A 23,088-nucleotide genomic window follows, 5' to 3' on the forward strand; every position below is an offset into this window, starting at 1 on the left:
CTTGTGCATTTGGTACAACACAGTGTGTGCGCATATATACATGAAAAGGTTTTGAAAGGTTTTTTACAAGAGGAGAGGCATCTCATACTAGTAAAACCCTCAAGAGGTCAACTTGCTTCCAAAGGCAAACAAGGCTCTGTGCCGCTGCTGCTGCTGTTGTTGCCACCACCACCCTGCCCAAACCAGTGATAAGGAAAAAGGGAAGACGTAGCAGCACATTTCTCCAGCTTACGGAAGGGTGGGGCAGTTAAAAAAGTAGGAAGTGGGTCAGCAAATGCTCCCATGCAAAACTCTAAACTTTATTCACTTTTATTTATATATTTAACAATTCTAAAGTATTTATGTCTTGCTCTTGACAAAAGAAAATTGAAAAATATAAAGGAGCAACTTTGCGCTCCTCTTCAGGAGAGAAGAGTATTATATATACACAGCTATCTGGCGCGAGTGTCCTGCTTTACATACAAAGAATAAAATATTAATAAAAAAGTGCTTCATTGATCAAAAAGACTAAGAGCTGCAAGCGTTTATTCACACTGTACATCACAGACACGCCCCCCCCCAAAAAACCCGTATCAGAACCTCTTGGCACCTGTCGTTATGAACTGCAGAATATTAGACCTTGTTTTCACCATCTATTTGTACCATTAAAACCACAATTATGCTTTTCCTTCAAAAATCATCTCTCTATTCACCCACTTTAATGGATAAGTATAGATAAACTCCATTTACTCCATTGCAACTCCCACCTCTTAAAAAAAGAGTGCTATGCATCTTTGCTGCATACTCCCATAACATTTAATTTTATATTAAAAATCCAAAAGCCAAATTAGAGCCAGACTTTGTATTGCCCGTTCTCCCAGCTGGAAGAAAGGAGGAGTACAAAGAAGCTACGTACATCCCCAAGCTGCCTTAAAAGGTGCAAAGTCTCTTCCTATGTCTCTTGGAAACACTTGATTTTCATTCCCAAATGCTTCCCATGTATGACTGTCTTGTAATCAACACACACACCTTTTCACAGAGAACATGGAAAGAAACAAAAGTTTGCTGACGGCTTTCTTCTATCAGGTATTCCAATACACTCGAAAACTTCACTTTAGAAGGCATTGCCCTATCTTGGCAATAGGTTACTTCTAACTTTGCAATCTCTTTTTGGAAGATTGGTTTGCTTATTACAGCACTGCTGCTGGAGTCTCTCTTCTTCCTCCATGCTGCTATTAATACACAGCCCCCCTTGGTATGGTTGGAGGGCTTTACTGGCAGTGCCACACATTCCCCACAGTTGCTGGCTTAGGTACAGTTGCCCACAATGCGTAAGAGCCACAGGGAGATCAGTGCTGCCTACGAACTTGTGCCATGAGGAAGACATCTCAAGCTGAGGCAGTTTCAAGTGGTGGCAGCCGTGTGATAAGGGAAACATGTTCAGTAGTCAAATTCTACAGGCTGGGGCAGAGGAAGATAGAGGCATGTCACTACTTGGTGGAATATTTAGGCAGAAGCTGCTTCAGCTTCCCCTAGCAAATGAATTGCAGAAAAAAATGTATTTTCACGCCCACCAACCAAAACCTGTAAGTGTTTTTTTGTTGGCAGGGTTGGGTAGGGAAGACGATATTAAAATAAAAATAGGAGGACTCAAAACTCTTCATAGCACAGCAGCAGAAAAGTGATTTTAATGTAAGGGGCACATTTTCATTTTAGATGAGTTGTATCTTTACATACATATCTTTTGGGGGGCAGTTGTTAAAATGCCCTAGTTTGGGGGCCTTGGCAAACCAGTTTTCACTGACTCTCCTGGGCAGAAAAAAACCCAAAAAATCAAAGCCATCCCCCATTTGCTTTGGGGTTCTCCTTGTGAGAGGGGGAGCCTGGCCAACAGTATTATTTGACTTTGCATGCAGCCTTCCCAGTGCAGCGAAGCAGCTCTGCCTTCCGTGTAAACTATCTTTTTTTAAGAAGAAAAAAGTGGGGGCAAGGATAGCATTTTAACAGCTAGTAATAAGCCCAAACACCAGTTCCTTCAAAACAAATTGCATGTACAAGTGAGGTGCCAGTTTAAAAATACAACCCTGAACAGGAATGGTCTGTCCAATCCCCCTTCCCTCTCACTTCCCTCAAACAAGCGTACACTTTCTTTAGCCAAAGTGGTCCAGGCATTGCCTACCTTGAGCCACAAGTCTGCCAACATCGGCAAAGGACTGCCCAACGTGGAGATCTGCAACCCATTCTGCCGCCCCTTCCGCCATGCCTGCCCTTTCGTGCAGCAAGGATAACTAAGCCCACTCTAAGAACAGAGAGGGAGAGAGGTTTTTTTTTGAGAAGGCAGCTCCCATTTCTTCTAGCAGCAACAACTTCCCAAACAGCAGGTTGCTGTTGGGAAGCAACAGGAGTGACTGGGGGAAAAGAAAGCATAAGCACTGACGCTACAAGGTATTCACAAGGTCCCTGGACCGATTTCCCTTCCTCTCACAGCAAGGTAGAATCATCCGTCTGCAGCACAGTTCTGACAGCAGGGCAACAGAAATGCCAGCGGGGAAGATTCCAGACCCTCTTTTCGTAGTCTCCCAGCAAAATCCACACAAAATTTACATGAGGTGGATGAAAATGACACTGGGAGGAACAGCTGGAAAGGAGGGCTTTCTGCTCCACTAGTACAGGCCCAGCATCCTGTCCCTCTGAGCATGTCATCTCTCCTCCCGACTCCAGAGTGCAAGGCTTCTCTCCAGTCCTACCAGCTTCAGTCAGCAGAGAAATGTGCGTATCTGCTTAGCAGGGAGAGGTGGTGCTGTCTCTTCCCAGCTTTCCTTCCACGCTGGAGCCTCAGTTTGAGGTGGCAGCAATAGGTTTGTCCAGTTCGAGGTCAAGGCTGGGGCTACTGGGATGCAAGCTGCTGTAGCAGGATTTGCAGACCCGGCTGGGTTCGAAGAGCTGCTGGCTGGGGACCGGCACCTTCTGGTTACAGCAGCTGGAGCAAAAGACATTCCCACAATTCCTTCAGTCAGGAACAGGAAGAGAAGAAATTACAGTAAATTTGCAACTCAGAAATGCAGTTTCCACAACAGTACATGTCTTAAGTTGGTGCTTGCAGAAAAAGGTTGGACTAGTTGCCAAAGAGCAGCTTGGGTGGAAAAGGGTTAAGTTCTTTCCCCCCTGCAAGCTGCAGTGGGTCAGAGCGCCAAAGGATGGTGATGTCTGCTATGATGCCAGCCGAGAAATGGTGATCTGGAGGGGTGAAAAGAGCCTGTAACCGAGCCACAAATTTCTTTTGTGCCTATCTTCAGTGCAATGGAACACTTCAGCTATGTCTCCGTCTGCTCCTGGCTGTTGCTTCCCAAAAAGAAGTTAACTAGAATCGAGCCTTGAAGACTGGCAAGCCAGTCAACTCCTCCCCGAAAAAGAAAAAAGCCTACATAAGCCAGAAGTGAGCCGGCTGCAGCTCAAGGGAACTACAGCAACACTGCCTTTCAGCACAAAGAAAATGTGAGTCCATGGGGACCATGCAAAGCCACGCAGTGAGCAGCCAGAAAAGATGCAGCCCACATACTGAGTGAATGAGGGATGCAGCAGCTGACACATCTGTCAGTTGTCAGTCACAGCAGGGCCATAACAGCACATGCATCTTGGGGCAGGGATGGGGTCCTGCATGCAACTAGAACCCCACAACCCCCCACTTCTGATCTCAAACCTGCTCTCCCCCAAATGCAGCTCTGAGCCGCATAAGTGGACAAGGTCCCTGGTTCATAATCTTTGACTTGCAGTATAGGCAAGCATTAAGTAAGAATTGTTTTGCGCCTCACTACAGGTGCCTTGAGGTTGGCATAAACAAACATAGCAGGTTTAATCTGCTCTTCTCCAGTAGCTTAATAGTGGGAGATAGGAGGCAACTGGCTTTATATAAAGGGTTCGTGCCAGGTGTGGTTTTTCTTTATGTTAACTGTTGATGTAACAAGCAAAGGGAAACCCCCATTTTTCATCTCACAAACTTTCATATTTCTAGCATGGCAAAGCAACCTCTAGATATCACTCACTCAGGGCTAGACTTGGGCTGGTGATTTGGAAGTCTTCTTATGGACTCCAATAGACACTGCTATCAGAGAGAACAGCAGGAGTGAAAACAATAATGCAGTGAAGACAGACCACTCTATTAAAAAGCCATTCAAATGCCGTCACAGTGAAGATTCTGAAAGGGTGATGGTTCACAGCATGACCTAGCTGCCAAAAGAAGACTAAATATTTCCTTTCAAGAGAAACTCCTGGACATTGTGTAAAAGAGATACTATCTGGAATTTTCTGCCTGGGTATATCTGTTCAAATCTCACGCAAAGGGATCACTTAGTCCCTAAGTAGGTACCTATATCCATTGCAGGATTTTTGCCAGACTCCTGGCCCTCAGTGTCAAAGTCATGTTCCTTCTCAGGGACTCTACTCCACCTGGCTAGCAGAGGAGACCCTAATGCTCACGCTGCCTTGTCCCTCACTCAGTGCCCATTAGCCCACAATTAAGGCTTTTTTCACTCTTGTGCTATTTCAGAAGTGATTGGTAAGGTTCTCTCAGTGTACTGCTCAAGAACTCCCCAACAGCTGCCAGCTCTCTGTAATACCAAATTCAATGGAAAAAGGCCAAAATAATTTGTTGGTTTCTATATATCAGTGGTGGCAGGTGTGGAGAAGTAGAGCTGCCCTCCTGATACTGGTGTCACTGCAGCTTACCTGGATGGGGCCAGGGCAGGGTGGACACATCGCCTTTGCTGCAGCTCTAGCAGGTAAGCTGCAGCGATACAGGGGGTCTCCACTCCACCAAACCGGATCTTACCACTCAATACACAGAAATTGCCTGCTCTTATAATTGAAATACTCATTGCAGATAAGCCACTTGCATGTTAGCCAAAGTTGCAGTATGCAGTATGAAACAAAAAGTCTTATTAGTATAACGTGAAAAGAGGCCCACAGACCTCAATATCCAACTGGGCTGCTACCATTCGTCTTTGGTGTAACGATTTATGGGCAAGAGGCGTGCAGGGGAGGGAGTCAAAGGTTAGTTTGAAGAGGTTATCGGAGAAGTGCAAGCAGACAACAGAGGCTGTTCCAAATGCTCACCAAGTCTGATCAACACGGTCAGGGTCCCTGCAAGGAGGGGAGAAAAAGCTCAGAGGGGAGACTAAATCGGAGGATTTGTGGTTTTTCCCCCAGAAATGGCAAGGTGAGACCACTGTCTTTTCCTGCTAGCCTGAGAGAAGGTAATATACAGCTATGTTTTAAATGAAAAATGATAGTGTGCTGTGAGAAATGAAGTTAAATGGCCCCTGTGAGCCCAACAAATGAAGAGGCTGTCCCTGCTGTATCTTTGCATGGTATCTTTCTTCGGACCCACCTTCCTCCAATCAGTAGGCATGGCAAGAACAGTGACACGTGCAGAAACACAGTGCATGGCCTCCACTGAGAAACATCATTTCTTATTGTGGAAAATAAACTGGTTTGGGTTTTTTGGTGGTGGTGGTGATGGTGGTTGGGGGGGTTGGTGGTGGTGAAGAGATATGAGGCACATGCCTCTGATTTTAATATAAAATAAAGAGAGCCACAGAAATCAGACTGGGAAACACAATTTAACTATTGAGGAAATGGACATGGCACACACTGTCTCAAGATGGATCAAATCTCAAAATCGGCTCCTACTTGTTCTTTGGAAGCCTTCTCAGCTAAGAAGTCTTGACACAGCTAGAAGATGAAGAAATTGAATGGGACATTTCCAACATTCTCCAAAGCTGCTGTTCTAACAGACTTCAGCACAAAGCAGAAGACCTCTCTGTATGAGGTGATTTAAACATTTGCTCAAAGCAGAAAATACAGTCTAAAAGGCTGAGCACGGGCCAGGTGCTAAACTGGCAGAGTAAGCCCAGGAATATTTTTCTAAAAGAACGTGGGGGGGCATGGAGCTTATTGGTGCTGCTGCTTGACTGGAAACAAAACAAGTTAGTGAGAAAGTTTGAGACAAGCAAACACACTAAAAAGGGAGGCCTTGTTGGCAGCGCTATACCCGACTGCCACCTGGCTGGTGCTGACCCATGACAGGGCCTTCTCAGTGGTGGTTCCCCAGTTGCAGAATTGCCCTCTTGGGTGAGATGCGCCTGTCTTCCTCATTACTGACTTTAACTTTCCCCTGAAACACATTCCTGGTTACACAAGGCATTTGATGGCTAAAAGATACTGACCATGGCAAACTTGAAATTAAGCTTTAGTGACAGCTTTTAAATGTTTTACATTTAATTATTTTATATGTGTGTTTTAAAAATTTATTTTAAATTGCATTGCTTTAATGTTTTGATGTTTGCAACTTTGGGCATTTTTGGCAGGAAGGGCAGGATATAAGACTGCAGGTGTAAAGCAAAAGGGTTCTGTCCCTCTTCTCAAATCACCATCTGGGGACCAAGTTTCCACAGGATTCTATGAACTGTGCATTGGTGGGAAGTTTAAGATTCATACTTAAGCCCCAGTGCAAAGCCACGGGAAATCTGACCTCCTAACAACTCTCTGCCCCCTTAAGAAATTACAGTTCCTATGATTATTTGGGAGAAGCCAGGAGTCTTTAAAGTGGTATACTAGTACTTTAACTGTAAGGTGTGGAGGTGGGCTGTGTGACAAACTTTATAACACTCTTACAGCTTGTCAAAAGCTAAGCCCTTCTGACGCAGGCCATGGTGGACTCAGCAAGAAGAATGCTATGCAGTGGGTGTCTACCCTTGCTATAACACTGCCGTGTGTGGCTCTATGGTCTGACATGGGAGAGTGATCTTATCAAGGAAAAATAAAAGGCAAAGTGCCCAGAGGCTAAAAGAAAGAGGAGCCCCTCCAGGACATGGCAGCAGAATAGCATACCTGCACCCCACACTATCCATCCTACATGCATTACCTGCAGTGGTGCTTCCTGCTGACAAGCCAGAATGCACTGTCGCAGCCGTAACAGTGTGCAGCCAGGTGATCGGGAAGCCATCGTGTCACCTGGGAACAGAGATGTAAAGAGAGAGAGAACTTTAAATACATGGTTTAGAAAGTAAGTTGGATACAGAGGGGAGGGAAGGAAGGAAGGAAGGAAGGAAGGAAGGAAGGAAGGAAGGAAGGAAGGAAGGAAGGAATTGTTTCTTCATCTTTGGCCAAATAACAGAAGAATCTTCTAACCGAGCATCTCAAATACCAAGTTTTCACAACCAGTGCTAAGGCCCCCAACTTTCTCTCACACTTACATAGCTAAATAAGCCAAGCACACTGACACACCACATGTTAGTCAAGGAAAATGCTTTCATCATTTCCTAGTGCAGGTCCAAAGGCAGAAAACTGACAGCTATGGGGCTTCTTTGGCACGGGTACAGATTTTTTAAGTATTAGAGACAACAGGGACAAGAGGGAAGAGGTTTCAAGAGACCAATGTCAGAACCAAAGGGATACAGAGTAGAGCCAGGTGATTAGTAGCAGGTGCCGATATAAGGAAAAGGGAGAGGAAGGCCACGGAGATGGAATTTGCCTGTACCTCTGTGTCCTGTTTATCCACCTGCTCCCAGCTGGCTTCAGAGAAAATCTCTGTACTGCAGCGAGACAAACAGTTCTGATCCAGATTGCTTTCCGAGTCAGGGATTGAAGTCTGTTGGCAAACAAACACAGCTGAACAGAACCTACTCCCAACCCCTCAGAACATGGATTAGGCAGCTGAGAAGAGGGAATCCTTCTTAACCTCCTGCTCAGAGATCAGATTATGGGATAGGGTGGAGAGGTGGCTTCTACCAAATTCCTCAAAAGTTCTGCAAAACAGAAAACCCAAACTCATTGCTAAAATTCAAATGTTGCCATGAGCATATCTGATAGCAATATACTTTCGCGGCTCATATATTTTGGCAATGATTGGGGTGCTGATGTTCTCTCTATATGGTAGATACTTGAAGGTGTGTGAGATGTGGAGCAGAAGACAGAGCTCTGTGGCATAAATACGGTGCTGCAAAAGCTCCAACAGTAAACAATGGAATCCCTGAACAGACTCAGTCGCTTTCCAATCCATTTGAAAAACTGTATGCCATGCAGAGCACCATTTAATACAACCATGCAGAAAATACTATTTAAGCCCTACAGCAGTGGTTGTGGGGCATGGAGAACGGAATGGGGCTTCACTAGAGCAACTGTGGGAGTACAAGCAATTTGGGAGAGGCAACAGTGGAGTGATGGAGTGGCAGCAGTGGCCAGAAGACATCCCCTTTGGGTAAAAATGGGAAGAAAATGAGAGGAGATCAGGGGTACTTAGTTTCTCTTTCAGGCTTTGTCAGCTGGGAGGAAGAAGCTAGTATAAACTCTTCAGACACCCCACTTGTGCCAGCACCGCAGATGCTGCTGCTCCATGGCAGCATCCTCCTGTCAGCCAAATCCCTTGGCCAGTTTCAGACAGTTTTAAGGCTGTGCAAACAAAACACTGGTTATTTTTAAAATACCAGTTTTCCAGCTACTGTGCAGTTCTACTCAACACACAGCAGAAGTCTATGGGACAAGCCTTTCTCCTTAGGACACGGAAGGGGAAGCTTTTTGAGCCCAAGGACCACATTTCCTTCCAGGGGCCGCGAGCCAGTGATGAGCAGGACTAGAAGCAAAAGTGGCCAATGGATGTGAATTTTACTTCTGCACAGTAGGATAAGTTTTATAAGCACTCTCACACTCTTCTATTCTCCATCCATTCCAGTCAGATAAATACACTCAAGGAGGATGCAAAATAGGGCAGGTGTAGCCTTGATAAAGTTCAGAGGGCAAACAGATGGGGCCTGGAGGGCTGCATTTGGCCCCCAGGGCTGAGGCTCCCCAATCCTACCTTAGGATTGTTCTATATATTGGGGTAGAAATGAAGTCTCAACTGAGGTCTTAATGTCTTCCCATCACACCCAAAACCTTTAAGACGACAACTACATCACTTGGGAGGGCCAATCCAGAGCCAAGCACAAGCCCAACAGCCTACCTTCCAAATATCCACACACTCTCTCTATTCACCCCCCCCCCCGATTCATTTGGTTAAAGGTAAAGGGACTCCTGACCATTAGGTCCAGTCGCAGACGTCTCTGGGGTTGTGGCACTCATCTCGCTTTACTGGCCAAGGGAGCCGGCATACAGATTCCAGGTCATGTGGCCAGCATGACTAAGCCGCTTCTAGTGAAGCCAGAGTGGTGCACGGAAATGCCGTTTACCTTCCCGCCGGAGTGGTACCTATTTATCTACTTGCACTGGGTGCTTTCAAACTGCTAGGTGGGCAGTAGCAGGGACCGAGCAACGGGAGCTCACCCCGTCGCGGGGATTTGAACTACCGACCTTCTGATCAGCAAGCCCTAGGTGCCGTGGTTTAATCCACAGCGCCACCCGCGTACTCTCGACTCATTAGGTTACTTACTGGCAATTTTGCTCTCTCTCATCCAGGCTGCACTGGAAAGAACGGGACACATGTGGCTGGCTGGCTACTAACCACCTTTTCACAGTTGCTCATTCCCCTCTGAATAGACCTCACAATGACAGATCTCACGTTGGTGAGCAGAACACAGCAGGGATTTGGATCAAGGACTGCCAGCTGGCGATCCATCCCACTGCATGCCACATCATGATCGGCCCTGTTTTCATGCTTTATGTTATGCATGCATTTTTTAAAATTCTGGAGCAGCCCCAAGCATCCATAAACACCTGCACTCATAAACACGTGACACAAAGAACTGCCCTTTAAAACCACCAACAGGTTAAAAAATGATGCAACGGGGTGCCTCTTTTGAGTGAGGACTCTTGGCCACTCAAAAGAAAATGCAGAAACTAGTGGACTGGACTGTCGAGACCTTTTAACAGGCCTAAATGGTGCATAGGCATTTCAATGAACTTGGACAGGACATGGAATAAATTAGTCTCTGCTGCAGCAGTGCTTTGGCGTCTTTTGCTAATAACTATAAAGAAGTCCTGATACAACATCAACAAGCCTTTATACAATGTTTATACAAGGCAGTGGCCCTCCTCAACCAAATAAAGCATGTATGGCTTTGCCATTTTTACTGGCACTAAAACACACACACACACACACACTCCTCTCTCTCTCTCTCTCTCTCTCTCTTTCCAAAGAATGAGTAGCTTTGCAAATTAGCCATTCATCTAGCTGCCTGTAATGAATCAGAATCACCTCCAGGGGGCCTAAGTGAGAAAGAATTTGTGAATCAGGGAAAGGCTGGTTCCCTACACCCCCAGCCTCTGGCTATCAATGTGCCATATATATCTGTGGGGAAGAGGGCATATGTATCCAGGTAGCCTTTTTTTGTGGAGTCACTTCCAAGGATCCATTTTCTTTGCACAGAACCACGGGCACAATCATGGCAAAGGTCGCTTAACTTACCACTTCATCCCCATAATCCCCGTTGAAACGCAGCGAGCTGTTCAGGTACTGGCTCTCTAGACGGCTCCTCAGCTCCTGCACCTGCTTCTTTAAAGTCTCCACTTCCTGCTGGTGCCCACTTTCAATCTGGCGGAGGCGCTGCTGAATGACATCGGCATAGATTGGCATCCCATCGTCATCCAGGTGACTCCGGGCAGGCTGGTCCGGGCTGTTTGCTGTCTGCTGCCGGCCTGGAATAGCATGAACCCACTTGTGGTGCAAATTCCTCAGATGCAGCGGGGCAGAACTACAGCTAGCTGCAGAGACCTGTCGGCTGAGGGAAGCCTTTACCCTGCCTTCCTCCCCGTTCACACAGTGTCCGTTTGGTGCAGGGTATTTCTGGGTAACACTGAACCCTGCCGGGCTCTCTGCCACCTTGTTCTCAGGCTCCAGCTCTCCATTGCACACAATCTCTTTATAGTCAGCTAAAGGCAAGGCACAAGGTGAAGGCATTGGGTCATGTAAGCTGCTGCTCTTAGTAGTCCTGTTTAGGTCCGCTGCCAGTTTGTGTAGCTCTATTGAGTCCTCGTTCTCAGGCCGACTTTCGACAGTGCGGGAAAGTTCGCCAGCACTGTTGTCCATGGGATGGAGCCAATGGCAAGAGACATTCTGGATCAGCTCCGTCTTTGCCCCATTCTCTGTTAAAGTTTCCGTAGAGCTCTCCATGTTTGATGTTCCCATCTCATGCAGGACAGGAAATGGGAGGCTGGGCTGGGGAGTGCCCTGAGGGATTTTGACCTCTACAGGTAGCCTACTAACACTGTCCTCCTCTGATCTTTGAATATTACTATTTACAGCATTGCCCAAAAAGCCAGGCCGTAGTTCCTTCACCTGAGATGGTTTCTGGACATCGTAATGGAGCTCATCTTGCCCCTGAAGCTCAAAAGCACCCTGTAAATCCATCTGTGGGCTGGAAACTGGATTGTCTAATAAAGTTGCTGTATCCAGTTCGGTCTTCCCACCCATGTTATCAGTAGAGCTGTCCAGGTTCTCAGTCCTGCTTTCCTTATCAAGAGCAGTGTCCTCTCCCCCTTCTTTACTTGCCGTTTCTGGAACGCCCCTCACACACTCCTCCAGGCTCACTTCCTCCTTGGTAGCCTCTTGCAAAATGTTCTCCATCTGCCCCTCTGCTACAGCCACTGAAAGCTCTGCTCCAACCAGAGTCCTGCCTTGTTTGCTCACACATTCTCCGTCAAAGGGGTCGTCCTCCGGGTTCCCAAGGCTGCTCAGCTCCAGGGACCGGCGGTGCTCCTGCCACTTCTCGTTGAGGCTGGGGTCGCTACTACGCCGGTTGGTTGTCGGTACGCTGCTGTCACCAGCCATTGTCAGATTGTCAAATGACCTTGTCTTTGGCAGCCTGGAGAGGAAAGAAAGAAAAATGCTGAGAATTGTTTCTAATTACAGGTTAGAAATCAGCTGTTAACGGCCAATCACGCCTGCAGATAATCATCTTTCGCATGATGCTATACTCTCTCAACAACTCCTGAAAACTGCCATTTGTTAATCACGTGGACAGCAATAGAGGCAACTCCCTCACCTGTCAAACATCTACTTACATTACATCATCTGAACTCTGAGCTCACCTGCCCAGAGGCTGATCTTCAGGGCTGGAACCTGGGACTGGGTAAGGGGCACAGGTGTCATCCGCAGGGGTCGAAGGGGAAGAACATGGCAAGTAAACGGCACTCCACAGCATGAGGTTTCGCACGTGGCACACAGGATACAGCACCTGAGAGGGAGAGAGGACGAACAGACTACTAAGAAGGCTGTAATCCTTTTATTAAGGTTTGAGATTGACTGACCTTGCATTTTAATTTGCAGTCGCAGGTTAATCTTGAATATATTCAAGAGCAGCCATTTGAATCTTGCCCCTTCCAGACACTTTGGAATGGCCTCTGTTTGCCCACCCCATCAATTGATACAGCCCCTCCCGCCAGCTCATTGCTCATACTCTTAACCACCACAGTGCCACTAATTTAGAAAGTAGACAAACTATTTCAAAAGAGGGTGAATCATTGCAAGGACTGGGAAAGCAAGCAAACGCCCAAAACCAAGAATGTTATATTAAAATGGCAACTTATTTTAAAACAACCAGATGAGCAGTGTAGTGCATCCACAAATTGTATTATTATATGTACTGCACTTATGCCGTTCTGTGTCTCAGAAGAGCTCAGAGTGATTTACATGATTTTCCCAGATGATTTAACTATCTTATTTACAGCCATACTTTTAGAATACTGTAATAATGTGTCCTTCAGCACACATTCTCTCTCAAGCAATGTACCCCCAATAACACAAAACCTACCCCATTCCCTACAGTTGGGTGACATTTGCTGTGGCTGCATGTAATGCCAGACCATTACCAGCATTACAAGGATGTGTGGGAGTGCGCACACGAAGCCTTAAGAGTTTTTTGACATTATTAACAGCTGCAAAATTGGTTAACTGAAGATCACTGAATGTTTGTAGTCAAAAGAGTGGGTTTCAAGAAGCCCTTTTGGCGTCTATAGGGAAATAATAGTACATTATATGCCTACAGCCTGTTTGCTCTGAATCTAAAATAGCTGAATAGTAGTACAGTATGTCCACCACATATGTTGGCTGCTTTCAAGTCACTCTTCCCAGGTGTTTCCCATGAAGACAGAATATGGGGACAGACACTCAAACTGCAACATGGACCTACTGTGCTCTTGCCCAGCTCCCACTCATCTCAAGGGGGTTTGCAGAAAGGAACATCCTGCTGGACTGTGTCCTACATCTTTAGACTATTCTCAGAGTGCTGTAGCTCTGAGAGTCTTTTTGGGTTACCTAATGCAGTGTTTTGAATTGTCTTGGAAGACCAGGTTCCTTTACCCTCTTTAGATACAAACTCTTGCTTCAATGAGGTAGGCAGAATAGCTGCATCATACTTCACCTTATCTTGATTTACCTGACAGGTGTGTTGTGGGAATGGGAAAGGGAAAAAGAACTATGTGCATCAGACTGGTTACATTTTTATAGGAGTGCAAACAATAAAAAGTACATACAGATTCTGATTGGGAGGAGTAAAGCAGATTTTTGAAGGCTTTGTTTCCTGCTCGCAGCAGAGACCAAACTGAACAGGTCCTCTCTTGGGTGTGCTTTTCACCTCTCTCCTTCGCGTTGTTGCACAGGAATGTACCAAAGAGGCAGGAGTATGTGTGCTGCACCAACTTGACCTATATAGAAAGGATGCAGCTATATTATTGTTGGCACACAAGCCTGAAAAGTAGGATCTCTCAATTTCTCTTTCGCACACACCACCAAAACACAGATACGCAGGTCTGAAATATGTGAGTTTAATGTGAACTCCAAATTTGATTTTCCAATTCAGAGTTTAAATAACGCTATGGAACATACCTAACTACCCTCTGAGTGAGCATTTCTGCAGACTCCAATGAGAGATTTTTACTTTTTACTTTTTTTGGCTTGGTAGCTTCCTTTTCAGATCTGAATACTGAACTACGAAAAGGTTCAAAATATTAGAAGCAGTGTGTAAAAGTATTCAACTCACAAGGAATGCTTCATTAAACTCGAAAGAGCAGGGGAACTGCCTCTGGAGCTGATGGACACAGTCGAGCCACTGCAGGAACACTGGGCATCGTTCATTCAGGTCATCCGAATTCTCACCATGACCACAGCGATCGGCAAACTTATGGCCAAAATCCAGCCACTCCATCTCCACAAGCACCTGGAAACCCTGAGGGAAGCATCACTGAATTAAATTTGCACAAGGCTCAAGTCCACAAAGCCAAACTAAGATATGCTGGCATGAGGTGGAAAACCCAAAATGCTTTCCCTCCTAGCAATTAACCAGCAAGGGGTCAAATTCACTATGAAAGCCTCATGGGCAAGACCCACTGAAATGAAGAAAAGCTGCTCTCATTTGCATCAATGAGGCTTGAGGAAAAGAGCTTACACACAGGTGGCACCCCAAGAGCCAGATCCATGTTTCTATCTCTGCCATCCTTAATAACACTTCAAAATGATCCTTACTTCAGACTACCTATTTCATTCTCGGACACAAACTCACATTTCTCTTACGCACCCCAGCCCCAAAAAACCCTTCCAGCATTAAATCCATTTTATTTCATGCCAAGTCTATTCTTCAGCAGTTTGGAGGAAAGAACATGGATCAGGCGTGGGGGACCACTGGCTCTCCAGATGTTGCTCAATTACAATTCACATTAGCCCTAGCAAGCATAGCCAATGGCCAGGAACAATGGGGATAGCAGCTGAGCAACATCTGGAGGGCCACAGATGCTCTTCTTTAGAAGAGCCACCACCATAAACCTTTTTAAACACAATTTAGAGGTCCCCCAACTGTGCTATTTCCCATGCCACGAACCTCGATGGTCCTGTAATATGGATCCAGCAGCAGCTTAGCCAGAGCCACTATCTGCGGGGTTCTGTCCCAGCCATCTGAGCAGTGTACCAAGACGGGCCGCTGATCTCTGTCCACTGCATGAACTACCAGAAGTGCCGATTTCAGAAGGACAGACAAATGTTGCAGCCATTTGGTGCTTTCCAGAGCTGACAGCCAGCTGCAGATCAACAAGGGAGAATAGTTTTGACCTCTCTGTTCTGTTAAAGTGAAGTTTGTAGGTTGAGCAAATTTCAGTAACAAGTGGAGGGTATACTTTTTTTTCTTCTGCATCAAAAAGTACAAATCGCTTATGTTAGTGGGTATCCAAGCCTCTATTTCCAGAAACCTTGGGGTGTCTCAGAAGCTTATCCAAGGTTCCCAAAGAGAACAGTAACAACAGGTAGGTTCCCCCTAAAGGTAAGCTTGCACACATGCCAACAATGCAGGAGTGTGTGTTGGCAGTATTCCGGGGCATTTTGTGTGGGAAAACAGCAAAGGTCAATAGGTCTGGAGGTAGGTGGATTAAAAAAAAACAACTAGGTTTTTTAAATTTAAAAAGCCAATATTAAATATATGCGTGTGTTTGTGTATATACACACAAACATATACAAATAATTACAAATGTTAATTTTCTCTTATCTAATAACTAATCCAGCATTCGCTAACCTGGTGCCTTTTAAATGGCCATGATGGCTGGGGATAATGGGGGCTGCAATCCAAAAATATGTGGGGGGCACAAGGTTGGTGGAAGGCATGCAAATGACTGCCTTTATTTACAATGACAAACAGAAGACTGAGGATTAGATTGTTTAAAAAGCAATACCAATAAACCTATTAGTACAGTGTGCGTGCTGGGAAGGGGAGATGTGCAAGGGGACAACAGTGGGGGGGAGCAGAGAGAAGGCGCACACGTCACTCACTTTCCTGGGTCCGGCATTTGTGTGCAGAGCAAACGCAGCGACTGAAAGCTCTTCCGAATAGAATGGATGTTTGCCATTCCCATAAACACTACTTCACAGTTTGGATAATACTCTGTTAAAAGCAGAAGATAAGGCACTTCAAACAAGGCAGAAGCGAAATGAATGAAGGAGCTTTACTGTAAAAATGAGCCAGCAGCAGCTGGGGCCTGTGCTAGGCGCTATTATCCCATCAGCCTCCTCTAGCCTTTGAGGTTCTCTCAGGCACACCAAACATCATGACAAAGGACGACTGTTATGACAGAATAGAGGGAGTTATTCTAACACAGTCTAAAGAAAACACATGAACTTACTGATCTACTGGACTGCTTGCTGGGAACAATGGTCTCTATCTATAGAAGTGGTTTGAAACTGATTGTTATCACCAGTGAACATAAGTCAGACAACCCCCTTAGTTAGCAACACGGACATGGCAGTGGAGGAGTTGAAAAATAAGAGTTGTGTAGTGTCAGCATGCTCAGGACCTGTCTGGATATTATCTCTCACCCTCTGCCCTCTCTGGTGGCAATTTAGCATGACAACAGTGGCACATTCTTCAGCCACTATACTCCTGAACCACTGCCAGGAAGCAACACCTGTAACTGTAGACATACAAGTTCAATTGTTTCCATGGGCTACTTTGTATGTAGGAATTTCAAGTATACGGATCCCAATACAGTGGTACTTCGGGTTAAGAACTTAATTTGTTCTAGAGGTCCATTCTTAACCTGAAACTGTTCTTAACCTGAGGTACCATTATAGCTAATGTAGCCTCCCACTGCTGCTGCCGCGACACCACCACGCAATTTCTGTTCTCATCCTGAAGCAAAGTTCTTAACCCAAGGTATTATTTCTGGGTTAGCGGAGTCTGTAACCTGAAGTGTCTGTAAACTGAGGTACCACTGTACTTGTTTGGGATGGGTGACGTAGTTGCACAGAAGTTTTTTGGTATAATTAGAATGCAGCCTGGAGGGTAGAAATATGGGTTCATGCTGGACTTCCGTAGCATCTTGCAATTTTTAAACAAATTACAATCATTAGGTCTTCATAAATAAGATGCACCTGGCTGCTGCACCATGCAGTTTTTCACCATGTATTGGTTTGGGTGGATCAGCGAACTTATAAATGATGTCAAGCGCATGCCATAATATTATAAACTATTAAGCTGACATCTATTGCAGATTTTGAATCATACAGAGAATCAGGGTGTCACTTGGAACATAAGTGTTTGGCCTTCTTATCAGACCCCTGGATCGGTAGATCTCATTACTGTCTGCACCACACTGGTAGTGCCTCTCCAGAAATTTAAGCAGATGTCTCTCTCAATTTTTCCCTTCCTTCCTCCTTTGCACACCAGGAGAAGGAATTTAAAAACTTCTTGTTTGCAATCTGCAACAACCTGGAGTTTCACCAGTTTGGGTGAAACTAAAAACTGCTCTTTGTTACAAATTACAAACAGGGAAAGGGGTAGACACATGACCCCAAAGCTACCTGCAGCTTCTGCATTCTGTGGCGAAATTCAGATGCAACACTAAACACCATGGTTTAGTGAATTTGGCCATGCAGTGCAATTCCTTCACTTCCTTAAAACAAAACAAGGTGGGTTTAAAAAAACAAACAAAAAACCCATACTTTTGACTAAAATCTGGTAAGGACTCCATGATCAAATGCTGTAGTTTGGCTTTAGAGACTGGATCTAAATTGCAGGACAAAAGGTGGCATCTTTCTCTTCTTAAGCAACAACCCCTTTGGATTTTAACACTTTTTAGCATACACACCCCATTTCCAACCTCCTTGAATTAATGGTAGCTACTCTGGTAATCAAAATTTGATCTGGTTTAGACAAGGTCTCCACTCCCACTCCTTCTCTGCACGTGTAAACACCTTTGCACAATGCTCAGAGCACAGCACGGCTACTCACCTGGGCATTCACAGCCTCCCCCTTTGGCCCTGTTTGCCACTGCAGCTGCATAAGAGCGTGCATCCAAGATCAAAAGTTTCTGAGGCTGAATGGCTAGACTTTCTGCTCCTGAAGCGTTGGAGATGGAGGAATCTGAAGAAGAAAAGGAGAGAACAGCTTATTCTGCAGCAGATATCCAAAAAGTGCACAGTTGACACATGGATTACATGGCATCTTACATCAAGAAAGTGAGAGAGAAGCAGAGGAGCTGCTTTTGACAGTGGAACATACTCCTCACGTCTAATTCCGGCCCCAGCAGTAGCTGATTCAACCTGGTTACAGAAGAGGGAGAAGTGAGGCCACAAGGCCCACCCCACCGGGCTGCCTAGAACCAACTGCCATTTTGCTTTTCCTTCAAACTGTCTCCTGCAGTTATCATTCCACCCTGTCATTATGTACTCAGGAGGCCACTTTTTGCTGAATCTATGTAGCTCAGTATTATCTGCACTAACAGCAGCTCTTCAGGATTTCAGGCAGAGAATTTTCCCAACCCTACCTGAAGATGCTGGAGATTCAACCTGGGACCTGTCTCACCAGAGTGGTGCATGCTCTAGTTATCTCTCGCTTGGACTACTGCAATGCGCTCTACGTGGGGCTACCTTTGAAGGTGACCCAGAAACTACAACTAATCCAGAATGTGGCAGCTAGACTGGTGACTAGGAGCAGCCGCCGAGACCACATAACACCAGTCTTGAAAGACCTACATTGGCTCCCAGTACGTTTCCGAGCACAATTCAAAGTGTTGGTGCTGACCATTAAAGCCCTAAACGGCCTCAGTCCAGTATACCTGAAGGAGTGTCTCCACCCTCATCATTCTGCCCGGACACTGAGGTCCAGTGCCAAGGGCCTTCTGGTGGTTCCCTCATAGCGAGAAGCCAAGTTACAGGGAACCAGGCAGAGGGCCTTCTTGGTAGTGGCACCTGCCCTGTGGAACGCCCTCCCACCAGATGTCAAAGAGAAAAACAACTACCAGACTTTTAGAAGACATCTGAAGGCAGCCCTGTTTAGGGAAGCTTTTAATGTTTAATAGACTATTGTATTTTAATATTCTGTTGGAAGCCGCCCAGAGTGGCTGGGGAAACCCAGCCAGATGGGTGGGATATAAATAATAAATTATTATTATTATTCTGAAAAACAGATGCTCTACCACTAAGTTATGGCCCATCAATGACATGAGTGGCACCCTGGCTATCCTTCCCCCCCACCCCCCACCTCCTCCAAGGCAGAGCAGGCATCCAGGTGTCCTACACACAAGAGTTGCAGACAAAAGGCTGAAATCCGAAATGCAATATTTGAGAAACAAAGAGATAATCAAACTTACCAAATTCTACATCAGAGAGGTCTCCTCCATTGGAGAAATCTCTTGAACAGTTTCCATTCACTAGTTTACTGCTGTTAGACTTGGAATCTGAGGCACAAGCTTTGGCCACTGACTGGACAAGATGTTCGTCATCAGCATTTCTCCAGCCCCACCAGCTGACCTCTGGCTGCCCACAACGGGAAATGACCGCCCCATTGCCCTGATGCCTATCGGAAACAGAAATGAAACAGCTAACAGTAGCCATCACAATAGGGCCCTAAGTGCAGGTAATGCTAGAACAAAAGCACAGTGACATAGGAATTGCCACCTTACTGTAGAATTCCAAAAGTAATTTTGACTTTCTAAAGCAGAAATACTTTCTATGAAATACTGTTTCATAGGGCATTCTAACGTATGCCCTATGAAAACAGTATTTCATTTGAATCAACATTTGTAATCAAAACGCAGTAAAAAAAGAAGTTAGGATTTAAAGAGATTTGTGTCAGAATGCTCAAGAAACAAGTTTCAAAGTAGCTGAACCAATAGATCTATCACCACTTATACCAGGGTCGGAATTTCAAACAGTTTTTTGTTGACGCATATAAAATGTCTATAATGCAGAGATGTCTAGAACTGGGAGGCTGCCTGTTTAATCCTAAAGAGAGAGATCAGTGACAAACTGCCAAAGTTAATGATGATCAGCAGCTTCAGTACTTTAGATGTGCCTTTTGTTCAGAAACAGGCAGTCCGTGAAGCCCATCTATAGTTTTATATAACCTGTGCCATGTCCCAAAACAACCCATGTAGCCAACTATTATTATTACATTTCTAGACTGATCGTCAAACAAAGTCCCCTGGGCAGTTTACAAATAAATCAAATAAAATCCAGTCAAAAAAGCATTTCTCAAAACAAATGACATAAAAACTCGGAATTCAGTGCAAAATCAGGACCAAAAAAAACACAACTGAAAACAGAGCAGCAAGATAATTATTATAAAAACCAGCCTCAAAATCATTAAAAGGAAAGCAAAGTGCCCAGGTTTAAATACACCAAAACATAAGAGTAAAATTAAAAGGTAGAATATTTTGCACCTGATGCCACAAAGGTCATAATCAGACAAACAGATGGGCTTCCCTGGGGAGACAATTTCACAACTGTTGGACTACAGAGACAGCCACCATTTATCCAATCATTCCTACACATCTTGAAGGGGTTCTGGGCTTTGCAGCTGGAGTGAATCAAGGAACAAGTCCCAGCCAGCTTAGCTTACAGCTGAGCATCTGGGGTCAATGCTCCATAGCCCAAAGAAAGGCAAGTGAAAGATCAATGGTGCCAGTTTTGTAGTTCAGCATAGTTGCCAAGCTGCTTGATTAAGCATCTGGCAAGGTGATAAAAAGCACACACGCCACTTTACATTCAATTTAGTGGGTGCTTCAGTGCAGGCCTCACCTGTAAACCACAGCAGGGATGCGTTTCCAAGATCGGAAGCCTGCCACACTTTCCAGCTCTTTGTCTGTGATCCAAACAGGAACTATGAGTTCTTGAGGGTAGCTGCTACAAAGCCTGTGTGGGAAAAAGAGGACATTTTTTAAAGCCATGCATGTATAGCCACAGCATTGGTTTCCTTCCATGACAAGCTGTTAGCACCCTTCCAACATAGAAGCTCAAGGAAGTATTCTTTCCTTGTCTTCCCTTATTCCACAGTCCTTTGTGAGCACTACTTTCTCAAGAACAGAGCAATCTTATAATTTAGCACTCGCCTAGGGAGAGCAACAATGGTTTCCAAGTTGCCAGACACAGCCTTATATTACATGACCCAACCTTGCTTGTTTATTCTCGGATGCTCCTGGGTCTTTTAAGGCCAGGAAGTAACTGGACAGGAGACCCAAAGTGTTTAGGTAGCTTGCACTATTCGTTTTAGCAGCCCTCTGAGGCTAGATGGCAGATAGTGTCTGAATACACCACTGCAGGCCTGTTTCATAGATGGTGAGAAACAGAACTACAAAATGGCAGCTACATGGGGTGCTCTATCACTTTGCTTTTCAGAGCTTTAAGGCTACTAAGAAACCCCACCCGCTCAGTTCCAAACCATCAGCAGTACCAGGATCTACAAGTGCATCCAACCACAGCAAAGGCTATGATATGCTCTGCTCCAAAATGCCTACTTCAATAAAAGTTAGGCTGGTGCCAGCTGTCTGCAAGCATCCACAGAACTTACTTGTACTTCTCGTTGATGTTGGAGATCCTCCAGGCATTGTTCATATCAAAACCCATCCGTTCAACCTCATTTTTAAATCTCGAACTTACATGTTCTCCTACAACAAAAGAAGACAATAGGAATAGAATGAAAAGAACTTAATATGAGATGGCTCCAGTGATTTTGTTAAGAAATTAAAACAGCAGAAAATCTGCTTTGCTTATGCCAACCATGAAAATCTAAATTTGGTAACCATCTTTAGCAGTATCATGTTATTTTAATTGGCTCTGCACACAGTGATGGGTTTGGTGTAGTGGTTAAGAGCGGTAGTCTCGTAATCTGGGGAACCGGGTTCGCGTCTCCGCTCCGCCACATGCAGCTGCTGGGTGACCTTGGGCCAGTCACACTTCTTTGAAGTCTCTCAGCCCCACTCACCCCGCAGAGTGTTTGTTGTGGGGGAGGAAGGGAAAGGAGATTGTTAGCCGCTTTGAGACTCCTGAAGGGGAGTGAAAGGCGGGATATCAAATCCAAACTCTTCTTCTCTTCTTCTAATAATCAGTTGCTTCCTGATTATTAGCTGAAGACCAGTTAAGCTAAGGCCCCTTAAAGATTGGTTGGTATCTGCCTGCCCCCTTCTAGTTTCAATGCACTTCTTCCCTCTGTAAAAAAAGCGCTCAGACAAATTTTATTATCACTTTGTACAATTAGGCTGGTCTGTTTGAGGAACACATGATGCTACTGCACAAGCAAAAGACAATTTGTAAACATTCGCTGGGGAAAATGCTGGTTCTTTAATAGCTGCAAATATCCTGCACTAGCAGCTCAGTCGGAAGAGCATGAGACTCTTAATCTCAGGGTCATGAGATGACACACATACCAACTTTCCCCTGATGGGGCCAATGGATGGGGCCAAGAGTGTGCTTCACTTCAATTTTATGGTCTAAGCATGACTTGCAGCTAGAGCTAAGTCCCCTTTCTGGGTGGGAGGGGTTAAGTAAGCTTCCCTGAATATGATAAAACCCCTCTGACTGTGGATCAGGTCCAAAGTTTTCACTGATCGTCGTGCAGCAGCAAAGCTCTCTTGATCTATGCCAGAAAATTGCAATACTGAAAGCTCTTCTCAGCAGCACCTTCATACCACTGTATAATTTTGGTCAACTCTCAACCGAGTAAGAGTTTGAATTCAAGAATTCTGCTCTGCAGAGAACTGCATATATCAATGTGAATTTGCAAGAGCAAGAACAAGTAAAACATCATTTGCATTGTAACTGGCTGTTCCTATTATGAAGATGGCATCAGCAGAAAGAACTGTTGGTTCTCACCTGAAAGGCAGTTCTCCATTACTATAAGAAGGTGGAGCCATAACCCAACCTGATGACCTTCTATAGTAACAGCATAAAGTGTAATAATAAATTTTTGTTTCTGCACATGCATACGTTATAGGCCTATGTCAAAAGAGAGGGGGAAGAACTTTATTACCACTAAAAGCCTTCTCTCCATTTCAGCTTGTTGTTCCAGAGGGTCTGCAAAATGAGGCCAGAATATTCACCCATTATTAAAGAAGGCCAAACTCATTGCCCTTGCTCTGATTTGGCTTTGTGGCATCCCATAGTCAAGACTGAATAGATGCATGATGACATGGCATCCTAATGCTGCTTATGTAATATGCAATTGGCTTGAACTGCCTATGAAGAAGCCCAAACATAATATTAAAAATAGCAGGAAAGCTGCATGTTGGAGAAAGCAGCCACAAACAATGAATAAAAAAAAAAAAGGCAACTGAATAGTGGCAGCTTTAAAACCTATCCATTAAACCCTTCACTCCCTTAACCTTGAAACTTTTCAGAGGCAAAAATTCACCAGCACCTCAATC

At 45.1% G+C, this 23,088-nt stretch overlaps 1 protein-coding gene across 19 annotated transcripts in view; it reads right to left on the minus strand.

The window, feature by feature from the left end:
* Positions 1-508: 508 nt before the first annotated feature.
* The window catches only part of MTMR3 (myotubularin related protein 3), a 57,049-nt gene continuing 34,469 nt past the window's right edge, over positions 509-23,088 (minus strand). For 7 of the 19 annotated variants that reach the window (XM_077920171.1, XM_077920163.1, XM_077920164.1 and 4 more), the window contains 14 exons: positions 21,237-21,333; positions 20,468-20,581; positions 19,039-19,244; positions 17,679-17,810; positions 15,722-15,833; positions 14,784-14,979; positions 13,950-14,135; positions 13,444-13,614; positions 12,001-12,146; positions 10,379-11,774; positions 7,517-7,627; positions 6,902-6,990; positions 5,092-5,118; positions 509-2,986 (listed from right to left, as the gene is read on the minus strand). In XM_077920171.1, the coding sequence (XP_077776297.1) occupies positions 2,815-2,986; positions 5,092-5,118; positions 6,902-6,990; positions 7,517-7,627; positions 10,379-11,774; positions 12,001-12,146; positions 13,444-13,614; positions 13,950-14,135; positions 14,784-14,979; positions 15,722-15,833; positions 17,679-17,810; positions 19,039-19,244; positions 20,468-20,581; positions 21,237-21,333 (3,155 nt within the window). In that variant the 3' untranslated portion in view covers positions 509-2,814. The other 12 variants (XM_077920175.1, XM_077920177.1, XM_077920173.1 and 9 more) reach the window with 9 other exon arrangements.

This window comes from Podarcis muralis, chromosome 16, assembly GCF_964188315.1.
Source record: "Podarcis muralis chromosome 16, rPodMur119.hap1.1, whole genome shotgun sequence".
NCBI lineage: Eukaryota > Metazoa > Chordata > Lepidosauria > Squamata > Lacertidae > Podarcis > Podarcis muralis.